The sequence below is a fragment of the Quercus robur genome, chromosome 12 (genome assembly GCF_932294415.1).
Source record: "Quercus robur chromosome 12, dhQueRobu3.1, whole genome shotgun sequence".
NCBI lineage: Eukaryota > Viridiplantae > Streptophyta > Magnoliopsida > Fagales > Fagaceae > Quercus > Quercus robur.
This window is the reverse complement of record NC_065545.1, coordinates 17947295-17968106: the sequence shown is the minus strand read 5'-3', so window position 1 is coordinate 17968106 and position 20812 is coordinate 17947295. Positions and strand designations below refer to the sequence as shown.

Sequence of the window (20812 nt, the reverse complement as noted above, 5' to 3'; positions counted from 1 at the left end):
TATCTGTGTGTAATATTTAAATTAAAGTAAGTAAATGTATTATATGAAAATTATTACTAATTTATCTATGTATATAGTATATTATATGTGTGTATAGTATTTAAATTCAAGTAATCTAATGTGTACTCAACTGGCCTACGTGCATAACACATCTATAATGTCAGTGTGTTATTTTTGACCAAAAATGTATACTTGGTCGTCAATTATACAAAAATCAACATCAAATGGGAACCGTGCTCTTGGTAAGTTTCTCAAACCCCAACCATCCCCGGGATTAGTGTTTATGGCACAGAAATGTCAAAATCACCAGCAATTGATTGTCTGCATGCAAGTTGCTTTTTTGGGTGTGTGGGATACAACCAGGCCAGAAGTTAGTGTTCACACAATTTCACAAAGCAATGAGACAAAGTTCTGCCCTTGAGGTTGAGGCTAACACAACATTTTCCACACGTATCTTTCTTTACCTCCGATAACATTTGAAACTTTTAGATACGTTAACATTTGTAACTTCAAGGTGTCTATTCTATAATAATTGTTTTTTATCGTTTGGTTAGGACACTTATAGAATTCTTTTTTAGTGAGTTTTAGTTTTTAAGTTGGATGTACAGTGGTTCTCATTATGACATGTAATCCAACTCATCTTCTTAATTTCCACTTTAGTTAGCTTTACACATAATCTAAACTTAATTTAAGCTAATCTTTTTGTAGGTAGCTTTCACTTGCCATGATTATAGACCCCAAAAGCATTGCAACCCTTCAGGATTCCTGCAATTTCTCTTAACAAAAACCATGTAAAAGGAAGGACACTCCCCAAGTCCCCCCCTACCTTTCACCGAAAAGTGCATGCACACCTGCATTGTTTCTTGACTTTAAGATTAACCACATTATAAACACTCATTAAGGTATGTTTTAAAGTCATCATGACCACCCTTTGATCCAACATGGGTTCATGTGGCACTCAAGTTTCACCTCAGTGTAGCTTTCTTTCCAGAGAGAAGGTGGGAAGGGTGGCCTTAAGGAATAACATTCTCAGTCTTGGTTTGAAACTGAAATGAGAGAGTTTGTTTAGAGAGTTCCATATTCTTCTTGAAAGAGTGACACTTGTTAGTGGGGTTGGAGGTGCAGAACTGTCAGTGGGATTTTTCAGGCCAGAATTGCCATTTCTTTTAAGATATGGGTGTTGTTACTGTTGGTGAATTGAAGCCAAGCATATCAGGAAAGAGGTCATTTCGTCCAAGTTCCAGTATAAGGCATGCCACAGAATGGTAATCTTCTCCTTCTTGACTCTTAACCTCTGCATATTGTAGTTTAGTTTCATTCTATGCAATGTTTTTCTACCACTCATAATGTAGCCAATTGATGGTTGCAAATTCAAGCATGAAGACTTTTCACCATTACATAAATATTTCTTGTAATCCTTGAGCTAGAAATACCAGTAAGGTATAATACAAGAAAGTGGTTTAATAAATCTCTAATTAGTAATGCAAAGTGCTAGAAATTGTAGCCTAGAAGTTAAACAAAACAAAACATGGGCTGAAATTTACCATTTCCTTCATTCTCTAACTGTCAATAATATTTTACATGTGATTGAATTGTTGACGACCCCAAATTTTTAGGACTAAAGCTTGGTTGTTGTTGTTATTGTGTGTTGGTAATATTTTAGAATTTAAGTTGAATCATCGTTTTCATAACGTTAGCAAAGATGGCAGATCTGTGACATTCAACCACAATTTGGGGTCTGAAAAGTTGAAATAATTTAGTGTTCTGGATTTTATCAGGTTACTGTCACGATTTCTTTTTCCTGTATCTTGAATAGTCAAAACCTGATGGATGAACAAGAAGCTGAAAACAGCATCTTTTCGGGATTAAATTTCCTGGAATAGAGCCTTTTGGTAGGTCAGACAGTTAGATAGGCTTCAATTTTCATCAGCATAAACCATAGCCCTCCAAATTTATTGCTACAGCATATAATAGTAAGTACCGAGTATGACAGATCAACTGAACTTGATCTTGAAAACCTTTTACTCGTAAGACAGTGGCACGAGGCTGGACTGATTAATGTCTATATTCCATTCTGCACCGAACTGGAATTAGTGTTTGCCGGGCAATAATTTTGTGCAATTTTACTATTGATGAGTCCAAACACAAGTACGGACAGGTCCTACAGTACGGTTGGTTCATTGAGTATGACATGCCTTCTAGCTTTACATGGAACATAGCAAGCATGGGCTGCTATCTAATTAATCCAGAGGGACCCATATGGCTCCCATCATATCTCTACAAGTCAGTAAATTGGCCAAATTGTTTTCAATGCCAGACCATAACCACACCACAAATTTCAAGTCAACTTTTTACCATTGCAAATCGCCATATCTAACCATATTGTCTAGAGCACTGCTGCTCCAGTGACGCCAGTCTCACTCATTTTGTAATAATTGAGTCATAATTTTTCCCTATCTGGGCCATCCAAATCAATCATATAATGAAGATGGATCACACAGTCCTTAAGTTAAGGTAACTACGGTATAGGAACATGGGAATGGAAGTTTATGGTAGGAGAAGCTCCTGCAAGGTTTCTAAATTATTAGCACTAACAACAATGTATGCATACAAGTATTTCTTTTTCTGAAATTATTCTCTTTCTTCAAAACTACTTCATCCAGTTCCTTTCTTGCAGGCCAATATCTGATGTTTCTAGCGATCTTACTGTCGAAGTGGGAGCCTCAAGCTTCGCACTTCATAAGGTAAGGATGGTACAACATTAGCAATACTTTACAGTTTAGGACAGTTTGTGTTGTACATAAACCCTTTTTCACATTGTCATTAAATCTTGAGACTCCAATATTTGTACTTCTAAAATATTCAAAATTACATAAATTATCTATATGACACCAGTCCTGCATTCAAGTCCTTTTCAAGAGAATTTCAAGCTGTTTGGTTTAACTACCCATCCACCAAGAACAGATTTAACTACAATTAATGAAACAACAAATTATTCTTGATAATTACAATAATTTGCATATAATTAAGTTATACGGTCCTGATTTTTTTGCAGTTCCCCCTAGTTTCTCGGAGTGGAAGAATACGAAAATTGTTGTTGGAAGCAAAAGAATCAAAAGTTACACGCATAAATGTCCTTGCTGTTCCTGGTGGACCAGAGGCATTTGAGCTAGCTGCAAAGTTTTGTTATGGAGTAAATGTTGAGATTACACTCTCAAATGTGGCTATGCTACGTTGTACAGCTCATTTCCTGGAAATGACTGAGGAGTTTTCAGACAAAAACCTGGAAAGTCGAACTGAGGCATATCTAAAGGAGATGGTGCTCCCAAATATATCAAGCTCAATAACTGTTCTTCACCGATGTGAAAGCCTATTGCCTATAGCAGAAGAGGTCAACCTAGTTAGCAGGCTTATCAATGCAATTGCAAGTAATGCATGCAAAGAGCAGCTTACCTCTGGATTATTAAAGCTTGACCATAACTTCCCTGCAAAAACTATACCAAACATGGAACCAGAAACTCCGGCAGACTGGTGGGGAAAATCACTCGCAATGCTTAATCTTGATTTCTTCCAACGGGTTCTGACTGCAGTAAAATCCAAGGGTCTAAAACAGGATATGATTTGCAAAATTTTGATAAACTATGCCCATAATTCTCTTCAAGGACTTGTTGCCAAGGACCCCCACCTGGTCAAAGGAAGTCTCTTGGATTTGGAATTGCAGAAGAAGCAAAGAGTCATTGTTGAAGCAATAATTAGCTTACTACCAACACAATCAAGGAAGAGTCAAGTTCCAATGGCATTTCTTTCAAGTTTGTTGAAAACAGCAATAGCAGCATCAGCATCTACTTCCTGCAGATCGGATTTGGAGAGGCGAATTGGTCTGCAACTGGACCAGGCAATTCTTGAAGACATCCTAATTCCTGCAAATTCACATGGAAATAACCACAGCACACTTTATGATGCAGATTCAATTGTGAGGATATTCTCTATTTTTCTGAACTTGGATGAGGATGACGATGAAGATAATAATCACTTGAGGGATGAAAGTGAAATGGTATATGATTTTGACAGCCCTGGATCTCCTAAACAGAGTTCAATTCTCAAGGTATCAAAGTTATTGGACAATTATCTTGCTGAAGTTGCACTAGACTCAAACTTGACACCGACAAAGTTCATAGCACTGGCAGAACTGCTTCCAGATCATGCACGTGTAGTTAGTGATGGATTGTACAGAGCTGTGGATATCTTCCTAAAAGTAAGCTACTTCCTCTCTCTCTCTCTCTCTCTCTCTCTCTCTCTTAATGAAATTCTGAAAAAATCAATTCTTGCAGTTAGATTTTTCTTTGCAAGGTTTTGAGCAACAATTTGTGCTTCCCATTGCAGGTTCATCCAAATATGAAGGACCCTGAACGCTACAGACTTTGTAAAACAATTGACTGCCAGAAACTATCCCAAGAAGCTTGCAGTCATGCAGCACAAAATGAAAGGTTACCAGTGCAAATGGCGGTCCAAGTCCTTTACTTTGAGCAAATCAGGCTTCGGAATGCTATGAATGGGGGTCATAACCAATTCTTCTTTGGCACAATCAATGGTCAATTCCCACAACGTTCAGGCAGTGGTGCCGGAAGTGGAGCCATCTCACCAAGAGACAATTATGCATCAGTGAGAAGAGAGAACCGAGAGTTGAAGCTTGAAGTTGCAAGAATGAGAATGAGGCTAACGGACTTAGAGAAGGATCATGTGTCTATGAAACAGGAGCTTGTAAAAACCCATCCTGCCAACAAGCTATTTAAATCATTCACCAAAAAATTAAGCAAGCTCAATTCCTTGTTTCGGATTAATAGCATTAAGCCTATAGGAGGTAAGGCTAACTCAGAGAGTCGATTTCCATTTCAGAAGAGAAGGCGTCACTCAGTTTCCTGACTATGTAGAGTGTAAAATAAGCAGGAGTGTATAGTATATCTAGTGTGGTTGTGTCTACTGTCAGATTGATAGTTTTTGAGTGTTGATTCTGAGTTGCTGAGTTCAGTGAGATCACTCCATTGGCTTCTCCATGGAGCTTTGAAGGCAGGCACTCAATCAATATTGTATTCAAAAGGTATGTCCGAGCGTGTGAGAATTTTTAGAATATTGAAATAGAATCTTGAAGAAAATCTTTTGTAACATCAAATTTTTTCAAGGTATTAGTTTCACTAGCAACTCTTGGTATCATCCATGCTTCTCAGAAATGTTAAGAGCATTTGCTGTGGAGGACTAACATCATCTTTGTAGCTTCACAATTTTCAGCTAATGATGCAAATTCCCTAATGTTTTACAGTAAAATGTTTCCTTTTGTTTTTTTGGATGAATGAGAAGATTGTATTGCACCAAATGAAAAGAGTACAAAGTTCAAGTAACAACACCTAATAGCAAAACTGGAATTCCCGATACACAACACAAAACTCTGTTTTGGACAGAATTAGTAAAATAGCCATTCCCTTCAATTCTCCTTCTAACTTCCCATTTGATCAAGTGAAGGATGTTTTCATAACATTAATTCTTACTTGATGAAGCACACCATTTCTATTGTATCCTCAAACAGATAAGATGCAGCTTGTTGATTAGTTGAATCTCTGCAAATTGAATTTAGTACTTGTATGTGTCGGTGACAACTGACAAACCAGTCAATGAGACAAAACACCATGGCTATCTCATCCTTAACCAAGGTACAAGACCTTTTTAGATGATTTACTAAACCATGTGTGGACAAATCAGGATTTGTATGCACAATATCACATTTTTAGAACATGTATAAAGTGAGAGGAGTAGAGGACAAATCCAATTGCTTTGAAACTGTCAAAGGCCAAAAGTGCAAACATGCTCAATTGTATGGGAATCCAACGAGTAAAAGGTGAGACAAAAAAAGAGAAGAAATTAAAATAGGGGTAAATCCAAAACATGATGTTTTACTTTACAGAAAACTAGTGGGCATGCGCAATTACCTCGACCAAAAAAATTTGACTTTGTCATGATATGATTTGAGTCATTGCCACTAATTTCTGTCATTCTGATTTGTTATATTGGCTTTATGGTTTTGCCAAGTTATTGGTGTTTTGGTCCCCCCACAACATGAACGTGTAATTCAATTGACACTTGAGATAAGGATATGAATTTGAATATTGGTGTTAGCTCCTCATGTTTATGCAAGCAGGACAATTGTCAAAGTGCAACATAACAAAATTGAACAGGGCAATGTTTATTTCACACTGTCTGATGCACACAACCATACACACACAATTTTTGCACTGAAATCACAACTTAGAAGTCACGATTTCAATTCAAAACTTTTTTCAAAATTGTGTGTGGACAGTTGTGTACAACAATGGTGTGCGCTAATATTTACCCAATCAAATAAATGTTCATCTAGGAACAAATCACCATCACCATAAGATTATGTCTACATAAAGTGAACTAATAACAATATGAGTTCTTAATGAATGCAAAAAAAAAAAAAAAAAAAAAAAAAAAAAAAAAAAACCTCACCTCAATAGAAAAAGCCAAAGCCACCCAAAATTGTATTGGTATCTAGGTAAGTCCCAGACCAGACTCCCAAGAATATATTCAAAACTTGGGTCAAATCAAATCAATATGCTATTAGTATAGAAAGGTGAAGCATGTCACCAACAAAAGACTTCATGGCCCAATGGATAAGGCGCTGGTCTACGGAACCAGAGATTCTGGGTTCGATCCCCAGTGAAGTCGAAACCCCATATTTTTGGATTCTTTCATTTTTTTTTTTTTTTTTTTTTTTTTTTAAAACCAAAAACGCTCCGTTTTGGTTTATTAGAATTAAACGGCGTCGTCTCAACCTTTAAGCTTAAAACTCAAAGAGCTAAAGCCTAAAGCCATTGATGTTCTCTCTGAAAATCTTCAGCACTAAAACGGTGCGTTTTGTGGCAGTAGAATAGACATGCCGATATCTATTTCTCGTATCGGAAACTCTTTACCCTTTTCCAAGCTCATCAGGTACTCTCAAATCTCTGTTTGGATTCTGAGAAAATGTGGGAAAATATGTTTTTATAAGTACCAGACCTGATTCTATTGACTCATGTTAGGGTTCTGCAATTTCAATTTTTTTTTTTTTTTTTTTTTTTTGTGTGTGTGATTTTTGTTTCCGACACTCTCTCTATATGTGGAATATTTTCAATAATAATAGAAGATACATTTTGAAGAACTAGTAAGTGTGAATTCCATGTTTGTAGAATTTGGAGGCCTCCATTTGGGGGCTTTACTGGCTTGTAAAAGTGTGGATTTATATAAGAAATGTGATGTTGTACTACACCGCGTCTCACGTGTTTGAGGAATTGACGCGGGTCATGAACCCGACATGCATTCATGTGATTATGATGTTGCATATAGCCGTTACATAAAGATGTCACTTCTTACTAGATGTTGTCATTTTAGAACTATTGCTAACAGTTGTTTTTTTGATGAAGTGAATGTGTGAATTGAAAAAGGGTTAGATTTTTCGTAGAATTTGAAATGATCAATTGGGTCTTTAGTCTTTCCTGGTGTTTTGTATGTTGTGGGATCACATAAGATATGTCATGTCATCACAGAAGATCAACTTTGCTGATGGCTTTGGTTTTGTTTAATTGCTTCTGCTTGACATTTTGGCACCCTGAAGTAGAGTAAGGTATGATAATGACTGCTATATGTTTAAAGAAAAATGTTATGTCCACAATATTTTCACAATAAATTATATGCGGTATGTTGTTATGGTTGTTATTAGTTTGGTAGAAAAGTAATTTTAGTGGTAGGTTCAAATTTGAACCTATAATAAATAACCACCTACAATTTGTTGTGAAAATGTTGTGAACGTAACACCTCTCATATTTAAATGACTGGAGGGGTGAATGTTTTGTAGAATTTGACGGGCTTCATTGAAGCGTGCATGCATTGTCTAGTTAGCTGCTATGGTTTGGTTTTAAGGTTCTGTTGGATTTCCTTGCTTGAAACTTGGTTCTATCAATGATTTTGATGGCTTCCATGTTGTATTTGAATTGTGCAATGGATTTTTTATTTTCTTATTATATTTATGCAAGTTATACTCTTAAAAGGATCTAGTGTTTATTCATTTCATATTTTGACTCATTTGTACAAGATGTTTCTTGTTGGTGCAGGCAGCTGGAGCAAGAGATGGAAACTGTGGTAAAGGTTTTGCAGCCTGGACCTTTGGGAATTATAGAACACAAGTTCTCTGCTGAGGAGATACGGGAGGCAGATGCTACAGTTCATAGAGCAGTAGAGAATTGGCAAAGGAATGCAAAGCTAGAACCAAAAAACCATATCTTAAAAGATTTCGTGCATAAGTGAAGCTGTGAAGAGTTACCCAAAAAAGAAAAAAGTGGAAGAAGCTGTGGAGGTTGATTTTGGATAACTAATATTCAGTTAAATATGTATACTCTTTTCTATGAGAACTCTCCGTGGCACCACATCTAAATTTCTCTGCCTTTAAGATGTTCTAATAATTTTCCTGTTAGATACAAACATCTGAATTCAAAATTCTCTTATATGATATTACCAGGATCATACCCAACAATGCCATTTCGCGGTTGGTTCAGGCAAAGAATTTATTTTTATAGATCCTGCTTTAAGAATAATTTTTGTAATGGTTTAGGTAAGGTTACCAAATAATTTTGTCAAGCCAAAATAAAATTGGAGATGCTAGACAAATTTTCATAATAAGTCTTTACATTTTTCATTCTCCACCGGAAACACTTTAGGCTTTTCCATGCATATTTTTTACTCTCAGAAAAAGGACAACCTTATTATCCTAAAAAAATTTACATATGAGATGGATTCAAGTTATACCTGGTGTAACTTCATAAGAATTACACCTTTTATAAGTCATAGATTTCTTTTTTTTTTTTTTTTATACAAGATAGAATTTCTACTCTAACCTAATCTAAGTATATATGTGTGTGAAACTCCCTTCTAGAGACTTGAACCCCGACCTTTGCCCTCTCCCACATCTCACAAACATTTATACTTGTAGAGTAACTACTACACCAAAGGTGTGCGGTAGTTAAACCATAGATTTCTAAGAAATCTAGTGGTTGAAAAAAACATCATTAAATGTTAATACTTTTCATCTTACTACCTAATTAATATTAGCATTTTTTTCTCTCTCTTTATTTATTGCCTTCCACTTGATTAAAGGACACTACCATTTTCAATAACTTGCAAGCCTTACATATGCTTGAATGAGATTAGAATCTCTTTTTTTTGATAGGTTGAATGAGATTAGAATCTCACGCTAAAGTCAACACAAAAGTTTATGCTTTCTTAGGTCCAAAATTGTTTAGACAAATCCATAGGTATAAATATAAATAAATAAAAACCAATGTCTCGATAATTAGTAAACATCTACCAAATCAAAATTTACCAATATGAAAATATAAATACAAAATATAAATACTTCACAAACAAAAACAAATTTATATAAGCAATTGTTGCTCAACATTAATGCTTATTATGTGGACCAATTACGAAAACAACTTTAGCGCAATTTACTTACTCATCCCGCCATTATATTTATATTTATATTTATAGCTTATTTTGGTCCATATGTCAGTTTGAGTGAAAAAAGGCATTTCTTTTGGTAAGTTTTATTAAGAGGTAATCTTATAATGGTTTTGTTCTGCGTTAATATAGTTGTTTTTCTCTTAAATATTTAGTTTTGATAATTGGGTGTAGTTTTAACTTTTGTTTCAATCAATGCTTCACATTCTTCCTTCTTCTTTAGTTGACTTTTGGGTTCCTTTTTTTTCTTTTCATTTTCTTCTGCTCTTTTTTCTTTTGGTGTTGAATCCAGTTTATTGCATTTGAACAGAGATTTTTTTTTTGAAAAAAAAAAATTATTGGGTCTAGTGCTCTGTTTGGAAACTGAAAATTTGAGCAAGAATAAAGGTGAATTGCAAATCTGATTGATATTGAAAAAAAACAATTTTGGACCTAAGAAGGCGTAAGCTTTTGTGTTGACTTTAGCGTGAGATTCTAATCTCATTCAAGCAGATGTAAGGTTTGCACTTTGCAGGTAATTGAAAATGACAAAACTTAAATACAATACCTTAGGTGTTGTTCTTTAAGTTCTCCTCTTAAGATTCAGCCATGTGGTTACTTAACTAAAACATACACTTCGATGTCATGAGAAAAAAATCTACATAACAGAATCTTAAGAATGAAACCTAAGAAACAGTACCTAAGTACTGTACTTAAGTCTTGCTCGATTGAAAATGGTAGTGCCTTTTAATCAAGTGGAAGGCAATAAATAAAGAGAGAAAAAAAAAACGTTAGTATTAATTATATAGTAAGATGGTAAATATTAACATTTAATGATATTTTTTCAACCATTAGATCTCTGAGAAATCTATGACTTATAAAAAATATAGTAACTCTTATTGAGTTACTTTAGATGTAACTTGAACTCATCTCATATATATATATAATTTGGCCTGTCTTTTCCCATGCAATTAACTTATTATTGTTTTGTCATTATCCTTGATCAGATCCATGGTTGATAAATTTTCAATGCACAATTTCCTGATTTTCAGTGCATATATTAGCAATCATATAACCAAAAGAATCCTAAACTCAATGTGTTACAGCCTCCATAACCATGCAAAAATTCTTGTTTATAAGAACCTACCTTTCTTTTTACTTAACCACTTTTCTTTTCTTTTTCTTTTTTGAAATGTACTACTTTTCTAATACACCTACATCAAATTATCTATTTTATATTCTATTTTATTAAAAATATTAATTTTTTTTTTTATTATTTCTTTTTCTTCACACACTACAACCATTATTCATTCTCTTCCTTCAATCTCGTTATACGTAAAGAAAAAGATTTTTTTTTAATAACTAAAATGCAAATGAATAGTGATAACTTTGAATAGGTTTTGCACAATTTTACATAACTATTTTGCACAATCTGATGCAAAGTGCTCACAAAGGGAAGATTTTTGAACAAACTCAAATGCTAAAGCTAGTTACAGCTATTTTATACTTTTAGGGTAAAAGTACTACAATAATTCTCATCTCAATAGTCAGACTTCCACCTTTGATTTCCTAAACTTAAGTACCTATGAGTTTGCCTCTCATCAGTCATCACCACCTACGTTCTCTCACTATAACACTTCAAAATCAGCATTGATTTTCAGAGCAATTAATGGATCAAAATGGAAAGCCTTGGTGATCAACCGTCACTCATTCATCAATTACGACACCACTGTTCTTTCTCTGTTGCAAGTGTGATGGGGTCTGGGTTAGGACTTCTTTTTTTCACAAATCCTTGTATCAGTGTCTGTTTGATATATAAAAATAAAAAGCTATAACTCACTACCTCCAATTGGTGAGATTGTAATCATAACTTTATGATGGTTAATGTTCTTTGACATTTGTTTCAAGATACTTTGCATTTGTTAATTGAAGTTTTGAACTTTGAAAACTACTTTAAAAAATATTTCTCTCTCTATATATTAAAAAAATCCACTTTCATTACATGAAAAAATAAATGAAACCCCATCACCTGCAAGAAATAGGTTTTGTACTTTTCCTCCAGTTAGCATTCATGTAAATAGCAGCAACCACCTCAGGCCTTCTTGACAATGTACAGCAAGTGGGAAACACCTTTAAAGACACTTCCTCAGTTTTATATAAATGTATAAATACTATAACGTATGGATATTCATGGATGTATATAGATGACATGAGACGATGAGTCCAAGTGTGAGGTAAACCAAATTGGTTGGTAGTCCTTAACAGTGCAAAATGAAACTCTACACAATTGAGAGAATTGACTAGTAAAGACTTACAGATCTATAAACAGAAGCACAATTATGCTGCTGAAACCAAATTCAGAAGATAATGAAGAATGGCTCATCTAGGTTTTGCATTAGCTTGAACGACGAACCTCACCACCTTGTCTTGTGCTTCTGCCACCGCTTAAAGGGGAAGAAATTTGACTTGAATGTTGCACTTCAGATAGTGAAACTGGCCCAGTTTGAGAAAAAATTAAACCAACTGAACTACTGGTATTCCCAGAAGAAGGCATTCTGGTTGGATAAGAACCTGAAATCAATTCAGGTCGAAGCTCTGAAGAAGAGGATGAAGGAGCCACAGTAGCTAGCAAAGACCCAACTGTGTAGGGAGCAATTGGGATATCGATGAGAGATGATGCTGATGGACTATATGCCTCCATCGGATGATCAAATTTACATGTTGACCCAAACTTGCAATGACCATTTTGCATGTAGAATGCACAATGTTGCATCCCCTGTTTAAAAAATATGAAACAAATATTAAAAAAATGTTCCAAAAAAATCATTTTGATTTGGAAAGTCTCCACAGCTAAGCACAATTAAAATATAGTCGGAAGCAAGTGATACATTCGCAATTCAAGGCATCAATATGAACATTGGAAACTAAAAATGGTGCAGAAAGAAAATAGTGAATAAAGTATTGAAGGCAATCTGTTCATAGCTAATTTGATGTGTAAAACATTATTGGGAGACAGATGTGGTGCACATATGAGGTGTAGAGCTTGATAAGTTCAATTCTTTTTTCTTACCCAACAGAGAAGAAGGGGGAGGGGATGTACAAAATAGCAACAAGGTATAATTATGATGAGATTGGTAACCAACCTCTTATACTCTCACTCTTCTTCCCTATTACAAGTCATGCCTATAATAATGGAAAGAAATTATCACGAAGTTTCAATAAGATTATCCCAAGGCTCAGCACTTAACAATCCTTATGTTTATACTCACAACTCACAGGGTGGAGGAGAAGCAATGCGTTCAAGATCCACTAGGGCATACGTATATTTACCAATAAAAAATGAACTATAACATGAAAGCATTTTCAGAAGCAGGAAGTGTTGACAACAACCAAAAAAAAAATTCTGTATTATAGTAGATCTATATATTGAAGAAAGAAACACAATATTTTGTTTTGTATTGCCTTTTTTATTACAACAAACTATTATAATAGCAACACAACTGCTCTTGTGAGTTCAACGTGGGTTTTTTCTTCAATACATCAACTTGCCTTACTAGTGTTTTCTCACAGAAATCATCTCATCATAGTCATCTAAACAATTCATCCAGGGCCACTGTAATTTTCTATTACAATGTCTTTTTAACTCACTAACTATTCCTCGTAAAAATAAAAAACAAAGAAATAAACATGATTGTATCAATCAATTAAAGAGGTCATTCGTAGTTTTTTTTTTTTTTTTTTTTTTTTTGAGACCACACCCGCTGCCCCACCATACCCTCCTAATCCAATCAATTCAATTGCTCCAAAACAAAAAAATGATATTGCTAACTTACCACCACATACTCTTTCCCTAACTATGATACCAGAAGTCATTTTCATGATGAAGTGATTTCTCAAAACAATTCCAGTCAATGCTAAAGCCCCATTACACAAACTTGCATGCTCTAGATTTTGTGGGAAGCAGTGGGTGTTATTCATGGACCAAAAATGCAATGCTCTGAAAATAGACACAAGCTAAAATATAAACCGTGTGATTGATGAACAATAGAGCTACCTTTTTGTCATCCTTAATCCAATATTCAACCAAGCAAAGCAGAACCAATCTATATTCTAACATATAATTCTTTTTTCTTTTTCTTTTTTATAGCACGCATACAGATCAAAATCACTTCTTTAACATACAAGAACAGACATTTTTTTTGATAAGTGACACATACAACTAGTGAGCTATAAGCATGACCTCACTCTCCAACCCACTTCATGGAAGGAAGTTCTATTTAAATTACAGCTCATTGGCAAAATTTCATTATTGACAAAATCCCCCGTTTAATCAACATATTACCAAATGTCTTGTAGTGCACCCTTCATCAAAATATAAGGTACTTCTAAGTACAAATTGATATTTACAACTTCATAAGCATTACATGTTCAAAACAAAATGATATTATGATCTACAAAGAAGAAGAATTAGTAAACCCATATTTAGTGGAGAAGCACTAATAACTAATGAGTTATGAGCTTCAAATCAAATGGCACTTTCACCTTAAACCCATATTTAGTGGAGAAGCACTAATAACTAATGAGTAATGAGCTTCAAATCAAATGGCACTTTCACCTCCAACAAGAATGAGACTGGAGAGTAAGATTGTGGGTTCAAAACCCATTCATTGTGTACATAACTTACCAATCAAAAACAAAAGAAAGAAAAAAAAAACATTTAGTAAAAAAGAAGCAACTTCTCAAACCTAATAAAGCATAATCAAGAAAAAAAAAATTGTGCCAATTCAACAGATGGCACATCTTCCTCTTGTAAGTATAAGGTAGAGGGTGAGGTCATGGATTAAAAGCTCACCAGGTGTGTGTGTGTGTGTGTGTGTGTGTAACTTCACAATCAAAAGAAAATAAAAACAGAAATTTCACTTGCACTGGTACAATGCAAGTTTTCCAGGCATACTAATTGAAACAAGAGACATATATAGTACAGCAAGACGATATGCCTCAAAAATCATTTTCCAGGACTTTGATACAGCCTCAGCCATCAAACATTTGTCTGAACATATTGATATGCTCTATCATTTTGAATTCTTTAAAAAATAGAAAACACTTTACAGGCTAGAAGGGGAAAGTATTGGTCTAAGTGAAACAACTAACATTTCATACCGGACGCAAGGGGAGACCACTGGGACTGAGAACAGTACTGGGAACAACCCGGTCACGAGGATGATGATATCGACAAGATGATCCGAATTTACAGTCCCCTGTTCTCATATAGTACTGGCATTGAGGTTCGCCAGGTCTCTCAGGAAATGACTGTTGATTCTGGTTACTGCTTGAAGGATCAGCCGAAGAGGGGAACGAGGGATAAGGTCTTGCAAGTGCAGGAGTTGATGAAGATAATGGTGTTACTCCATACAGAGGAGTTGGTCCAACTGCAGGTTGAGCACCAGGAGATAGTACAGGGCTGAGAGGTGCCTGCACAAAGTATGCCAATGGCATAAAAAAAAGGTACAAACTTTTGGCATATCTCAATCTCAACATGTAGTTTATAGCATACCGAATAAGGATTCCAACTCTGAATAGGAACAACCCCTGGGGGAAGTAGCAGAGGCCCATAAGTTCCTTGCACATAAGAACTAGGTATTAGCGGAGGCCTAGGAACTCTCAAGCTGGTGGATGCACCCCCATACTGGTCAGGCGTAGGAAGCGAAGGAGACTGCACCGGTGGATAAAACTGAGGTGCAGACGCTGGCATTGAGGTGCCAGCTGGTTGAGGATGATGGAATTTACAAGTTAGACCAAATTTGCAGTGCCCCGTTTTCAAATAATAGGAGCATTCTTTCTCACCCTGATGAATACATAAACTGGTGATTCGATTGTACTATACTCAAGATTCCACAACATATTGATATTAGAGTCTGTGTGTGTGCATGGGATAAAGAAAAAAGGAAGTCAAACCGGTCGTAACGGGTATCCATAAATATTTGGTGGAGCTTGGCTCAATGATCCACCTCCATCTTTTGGATGGTGAAATTTGCAGGACGCGCCAAATTTACACGTCCCAGTTTTCAAATAATACTGCACATTAAGTAACAAACACAATAAATATGAACGGAATATAATGATTCCACAGTATACAAGCCAGATAACAACAATTTTAAGCAGATTCCCCAGGAATCTACATTGTGAAGTTATCAACCATAACAAGCCCATTTAAGTTGCTACAATCCATAATTACAGAACTGCATACCTGACATGCAGGTTCCCCTGGTCGCTCCGGGTACTCCCCTGTAGCTCTTACTGCTTCTGCAACCTATGAAGCATTAATCCCAGTTTACATTTAGAAACCCAATTCTCAAACTTTAATGTTCCACTTACTAGTTAATCCAAAGGAATGAAAAAGATTAATCTTTGAAACACAAACTTCTGCCATTTGGCAGTGAGTAAAACAAGAAAAAAAACCACTGCTTCATCAAGCCAATCACACAAAAAAATCATTCTCAGCCCAGATGAATTTTCATTCTCTAAAAACCAAAACAAAACAAGACAAATAAACAAACAAAAAGGCACATAACACATTAAATTCCAATCTTTACTTCCTTTCTCTATCCTCAAATTCCACAGCAACCAAACAAACACCGACTTTCTGACAAAACTTCTCACAGAATCAGAGTACAACATTCCAATTCTACACAATTAAGCTAGATAACATAACTCATTGCATCAATAACACCTACAACTTCAAAATCGAGTTCCACAAACACAATAACGAAAACCCACATTAAAAAAAACCTCCAATTCTGCACAAATAAGCTAGATAACATAATCCATTGTAGCAATAACAACTAAAAAACTTCGAAATTAAGTTCACTAACACGCACAATATCGAAAACCCACATCAAAAAAACAAAAAAAAAGAGCATAAATTTACAACAAAAAGAGCTCAGTTTTACCGCGGCGCGATCATGAGGGTGATTGTAACGGCATCTACTACCATATCCACAGAACCCAGTTCTCATATAGTACACACAATTGGGTACCCCCTGTCTCTCCGGGTACGATTCACTACCCCTCAACCCCAACTGCCACATCGACTCTACAAATTTCACACACAAACAAAACCTCAAATTAGTATCAATTATCACAAAACCCTAACCACATTGCAAAAACCCTAGAAAAAAGCCCCAAATTCCAAAAAAAAAATAATAATAATAAATTTTGCAACTAAATTCGAATTCAAAAAGCGAATGAGGAAGTACCTTCGAGTCCAGTCTCGGTACCAGAAGGGGTCCACTCGGGCTGCTGTTGTTGTTGACCCGATTGGGGCCCATTTCTGGCCGAGTTTCGCCCATACAAGTCCATTTCGAAACGGGTTTCGTTTCTTTTTTTATTTGGGGGGGTTTCTGCGTTTCTTGTTTCTTGTTTTGGTTTTGGTTTTGGGTTCTGTACAACGTTTTAACGAGACGTGTGTTGTTGTAGTTTGTTGTTTTGGGTTGTACGAGGAATTCAGTTCTACAATGGTACTATAATGTTGCGGGAGGAACAGAGAGTTCGATCTCTAACTAGAAAAAACGCGTATTGAAGAAGCAGAAGAGAGATTAGTAAGAGTTTTTATTTCTTCTAGGTTTCACTGTAATGGAGCTCTCTCTCTCTCTCTCTCTCTCCTCTCTCCTCTCTCTTCTCTCTTCTCTCTCTGAGTGTCTTAAAACTGTACGGTCTGGTTTTGTGCTTTTTAAGCTTTGTGTGTGCGTGTGTCACTTTTTTTAAGATTTTTTATTTATATTTTTTTTTGCATTTTTTTTTATTATGTTTGTTAAATATAAAATATCTTTCTCCAATATTCATCTAGGTAGGAATATTAGGGGGAAAGTTTGTCAAAAATGACAGATACTTTCATTTTTATATTATCATATAGAAATTTTTATATATATAATTCAACATTAGTTAAGAGGAAGAATTTAAATCCTGATTTATTTGTGATCAATTAAGTTATAATATTCTTAATATTATTATATAAATTTTACATATATATGAAAATAAGATTGTATATGTATTACATTTTTTTTTTGTTATTTATATCTTTCCATTGTGGTATTTATCAAATTACGAAAACAAAAAAAAAAATTTATACATGATGGATAAAAAAATCATAAAAATACCATCTCACTTAAATATATGTGTTTTTTTTTTTTCAAAGTGCAGATATGTTTTCAATTTATTTTGTTAATTGTTAGTGTTCAAATGCATGAATTGAAGTGCATTGAATAGCTTATTTGAAAAACATTTAATACTTTATTCTGGAAATCCTTTTTTATTTTTTTGGCACGTGTGAGTGTGTTAGTTTTCGTACCCGCCAAAAGGAAGTAAACACTGACTCAGGAAAGGGCAAAAATTGTTTAAAAAGCAAAAATGGATTTTATAGAATGAATGGATGACCGACACTGTATAAAATTACGAGAATGTCCTTGTCTCACCAACACGTGTGGTGGGATTGGTGGTTTTTACTTTTGGGTACGAAACAAACAAGAAGTGGGGTTTGGTGTTAAACAGAGTTGTGATGGTTAAAGTGGGACAAATGTGTCATTTTGGGGGAGGGTGCTGAGCAGAAAAAGCAAAAAATGCTCCTATTATTGGTCTGTCTTTATTGACAATGAGGAACTTGGTGGTAGTCAATGGCATATTCATTGTGGGCATATTTATAATGGAAAAATTTTAGCACCACCAAATTTTTCACACCTTTTTGCCACAATTATAACATGAAGTATGATTAATTAAAAAAAATAGTGGATTCATGTATAAACCGTGTAAGTGATTGCTAGAGGGTATTTGATACATGTACTTAAAAACATGTATTTTGTTATTTAAGAATATGTGTAGAAATACGTGTAGGTGAAAAAGTGTGTAAAAATATGTATAATGTTATTTAAAAACTGAAAACATGTGTTTGAGTGAGTATACCAAACAAGGCCAATTATTTAGTCTGTCACATCTAAGTTGTGACAGAAAAAAAGTATGGAATTATTCATTGTTCTGGAACTACTTTTTATAATAGGTTTCATCAGGTTAGAGCAACCGCATTAGTCAGTGTAATTTCCATCTATTTTGCAAGAAAAAACCTACTTTTTCTATTTTACACATTTATTCAATAAAATATTCTACAAAACACTCACATCAATTTATCTATTCTACACATTTATTCAATAAAATATTCATATCTTTAACACCGTCATCTCTCTCACAGACCCACCACAACCCACATAGCCACCATCATCAAGCAACCACCATTATCAACCCAGCCATATGAAATCCAAAAACTCATTCAACCCAACCATATGAAATCCCAAAACCCACGAATCAAACAAAGAATAAAAAATGGATCAAAACCCACTTATCAAGATCGACACCTCGCCCTGAGCAACAGGATCGATGCCTCCAACCTCCCACTGTGCAACAAGATCGACACGTCCTTCCTCCCAATCATATCAACCCAAAGGAAAACCAAATCAACCTCATTCAACCTGAAACCCACAAATCAAACAACTAGAAACAAAGGCAAGCGATCAACGATCGGAGAGGCTTCGGCGAGAGATTAGAGTCGGTGATTGGTGGTGGTGGATATACTAAATGGCGATGGTGATCGGCGATTGATGGAAGCTAGAGGAAGAAAGATTTATGAGATAAGAGAAAGAGAGAGCTGTGAGCCTGAAAGAGTTGCGTTCTGTGATCTAATGAAATGAGAAAAATGAGCATTGCTAGTGCCACAACTCACCCATGTAGCGAGTTGTGGTTGGTGAAGGGGTGATGGTAGGTCCATGTGGGGACACCCTCCACCAACCACAACTCACCACATGAGTGAGTTGTGGCACAAATTGTGCCACCAAAATTATTTGAGAAAAAGAGAGTGAGGTGAGAGTTAGAGGTACAGAGAGGAGAGAGAAACAAATACTAAAATATTAAATGCAAGAACTACAGTAACAGTGCATATATGCACGATTACTGTAGCAGTAATGCATATTTGCACACTTTTACACTAACTGATGTGGGCATTTTTTTGGTTAAAATGTGTAAAATGATGCACTTTTTGTATTTTGCAAGAGCTCATGTGGTTGCCCTTAGTCCATACTAGTTTAAAACTTAAAGACTTTAAAGACATTTTTCTCATCTTCACAAAGAGAGGACCGGAAATTTTTTGCACTAAGTTGTGAGATGAAGTGCCTGTCTTTTCATGTCTTATGTGGCGTGGAGGTTTAATAGTTAGCAAGCAACAAGTGCATGATTGAACCATGAAGATGCTAAGCTTTTTTTTTTCTTGATATTTATGTGTAATAAGTGGGGTATGATTATGGCTTTGAGTGGAAGGTTCAAAGTTTATGTATTCAATTGCACAATTATGATTCCATCAACATTGATTTAGATTTTTCTAGAGATGGAAAAAAAAGACATTGATTAAGATTTAATCATGTTGGATTGAGACTATTTAGACTTTTTGTGTGAAGTTCTTAACTAAAACCCCCGTCAATTCATTATTAGATGAATGGTTTAAATTTTACCACATTATCAATATTTAAACAAACATTGATTAGCACTACTTTTATATCCTTATTAAGATATTAATGATCATTAAATATGAATTTTGAGGAATTTAAGAAGTACATAATGGAATTATCCTAACATATTATCATGGGATAAGCAGGATATATCTTGGTCTTTGCCATGGTACCATGACTCCATGACAAATACTTTTCAAACTTCATTTTCAGCATGCTGATTGCTGACTGTTTTGCATTGAATACTACAGAATTTTAATTCGAGAGGGACAAAAAACAAAATCATAAATCTTTTGTCACCACCTTTCTATCATTGTTGCAAGTTGGATAATACTATCCCATTCAAAAGTTATGACATGTTGAGGCCTAGCCTAGGCACTCGGCAAGTAAATTTTTCTGTACAATAATGACAGCACATAATGTTTTTCGAAGGAAACCCCAGTGCTTGACCAGCTTGGTCCTTATTATATCTACTCTTAACTGTAGAGGAAGCTGCCATGTTACGTAGCAACAAAAGAAAAGAGTAAGTGATTATTCTTGAAAGTTGAATAGAATAACATCATATATATATATATATATATATATATATATATACACCTCAAAATAATCTCATTTACTTTAAAATAATCTCACTTAAGGGAAGTCGTACAGTAGTGACCAATTCATGTATTCAAAATTAGAGAAAAGACACCAAGAATTTAGTAGTTCAACTTATTAACACTTTT

The 20812-nt window shown here is 35.0% G+C and overlaps 3 protein-coding genes and 1 non-coding gene across 6 annotated transcripts; 3 read left to right on the top strand and 1 right to left on the bottom strand.

Annotated features, from left to right (window-relative positions):
• The first annotated feature begins 716 nt into the window (after positions 1-716).
• LOC126709161 (BTB/POZ domain-containing protein At1g03010) lies at positions 717-5211 on the top strand. 3 transcript variants are annotated; one of them, XM_050409272.1, is made up of 4 exons: positions 717-1265; positions 2678-2744; positions 3056-4255; positions 4384-5211. In XM_050409272.1, the coding sequence occupies exons 1-4, from the start codon at positions 1174-1176 to the stop codon at positions 4921-4923; spliced, it is 1899 nt and encodes a 632-aa protein (XP_050265229.1). In that variant the 5' UTR covers positions 717-1173; the 3' UTR covers positions 4924-5211. The 3 variants fall into 3 exon arrangements, with proteins under 3 accessions (XP_050265229.1, XP_050265231.1, XP_050265230.1); XM_050409274.1 differs by lacking the exon at positions 717-1265 and adding an exon at positions 1330-2514; XM_050409273.1 differs by lacking the exon at positions 717-1265 and adding an exon at positions 1330-2601.
• A 1457-nt stretch (positions 5212-6668) lies between these two features.
• Positions 6669-6741, top strand: TRNAR-ACG (transfer RNA arginine (anticodon ACG)). The gene has a single exon. It is a non-coding gene; the product is annotated as a tRNA-Arg (tRNA).
• Positions 6742-6843: 102 nt separating this feature from the next.
• On the top strand, positions 6844-8611 carry LOC126709856 (uncharacterized). The gene is made up of 2 exons (XM_050410215.1): positions 6844-7005; positions 8163-8611. The coding sequence occupies exons 1-2, from the start codon at positions 6950-6952 to the stop codon at positions 8353-8355; spliced, it is 249 nt and encodes an 82-aa protein (XP_050266172.1). The 5' UTR covers positions 6844-6949; the 3' UTR covers positions 8356-8611.
• A 3043-nt stretch (positions 8612-11654) lies between these two features.
• On the bottom strand, positions 11655-17250 carry LOC126708778 (zinc finger CCCH domain-containing protein 32). Its single transcript, XM_050408712.1, has 7 exons — positions 16800-17250; positions 16494-16636; positions 15791-15853; positions 15499-15618; positions 15098-15388; positions 14704-15015; positions 11655-12319 (listed from the first exon to the last, which is right to left on the bottom strand). The coding sequence occupies exons 1-7, from the start codon at positions 16900-16902 to the stop codon at positions 11939-11941; spliced, it is 1413 nt and encodes a 470-aa protein (XP_050264669.1). The 5' UTR covers positions 16903-17250; the 3' UTR covers positions 11655-11938.
• Positions 17251-20812: the final 3562 nt, after the last annotated feature.

What these genes read in the sequence shown, in the direction of transcription:
- LOC126709161 (XM_050409272.1), top strand. Translation starts at nt 1,174, where the DNA reads ATGGGTGTTGTTACTGTTGGTGAATTGAAGCCAAGCATATCAGGAAAG. An exon ending in ATAAGGCATGCCACAGAATG is followed by an intron (nt 1,266 to 2,677) that starts GTAATCTTCTCC and finishes CCTTTCTTGCAG; the next exon opens with GCCAATATCTGATGTTTCTA. An exon ending in CAAGCTTCGCACTTCATAAG is followed by an intron (nt 2,745 to 3,055) that starts GTAAGGATGGTA and finishes ATTTTTTTGCAG; the next exon opens with TTCCCCCTAGTTTCTCGGAG.
- LOC126709856 (XM_050410215.1), top strand. Translation starts at nt 6,950, where the DNA reads ATGCCGATATCTATTTCTCGTATCGGAAACTCTTTACCCTTTTCCAAG. An exon ending in CCCTTTTCCAAGCTCATCAG is followed by an intron (nt 7,006 to 8,162) that starts GTACTCTCAAAT and finishes TTGTTGGTGCAG; the next exon opens with GCAGCTGGAGCAAGAGATGG.
- LOC126708778 (XM_050408712.1), bottom strand. Translation starts at nt 16,902, where the DNA reads ATGGACTTGTATGGGCGAAACTCGGCCAGAAATGGGCCCCAATCGGGT. An exon ending in CAGGGGAACCTGCATGTCAG is followed by an intron (nt 15,619 to 15,790) that starts GTATGCAGTTCT and finishes CTTAATGTGCAG; the next exon opens with TATTATTTGAAAACTGGGAC. An exon ending in GTGGTCTCCCCTTGCGTCCG is followed by an intron (nt 12,320 to 14,703) that starts GTATGAAATGTT and finishes TTTTTTAAACAG; the next exon opens with GGGATGCAACATTGTGCATT.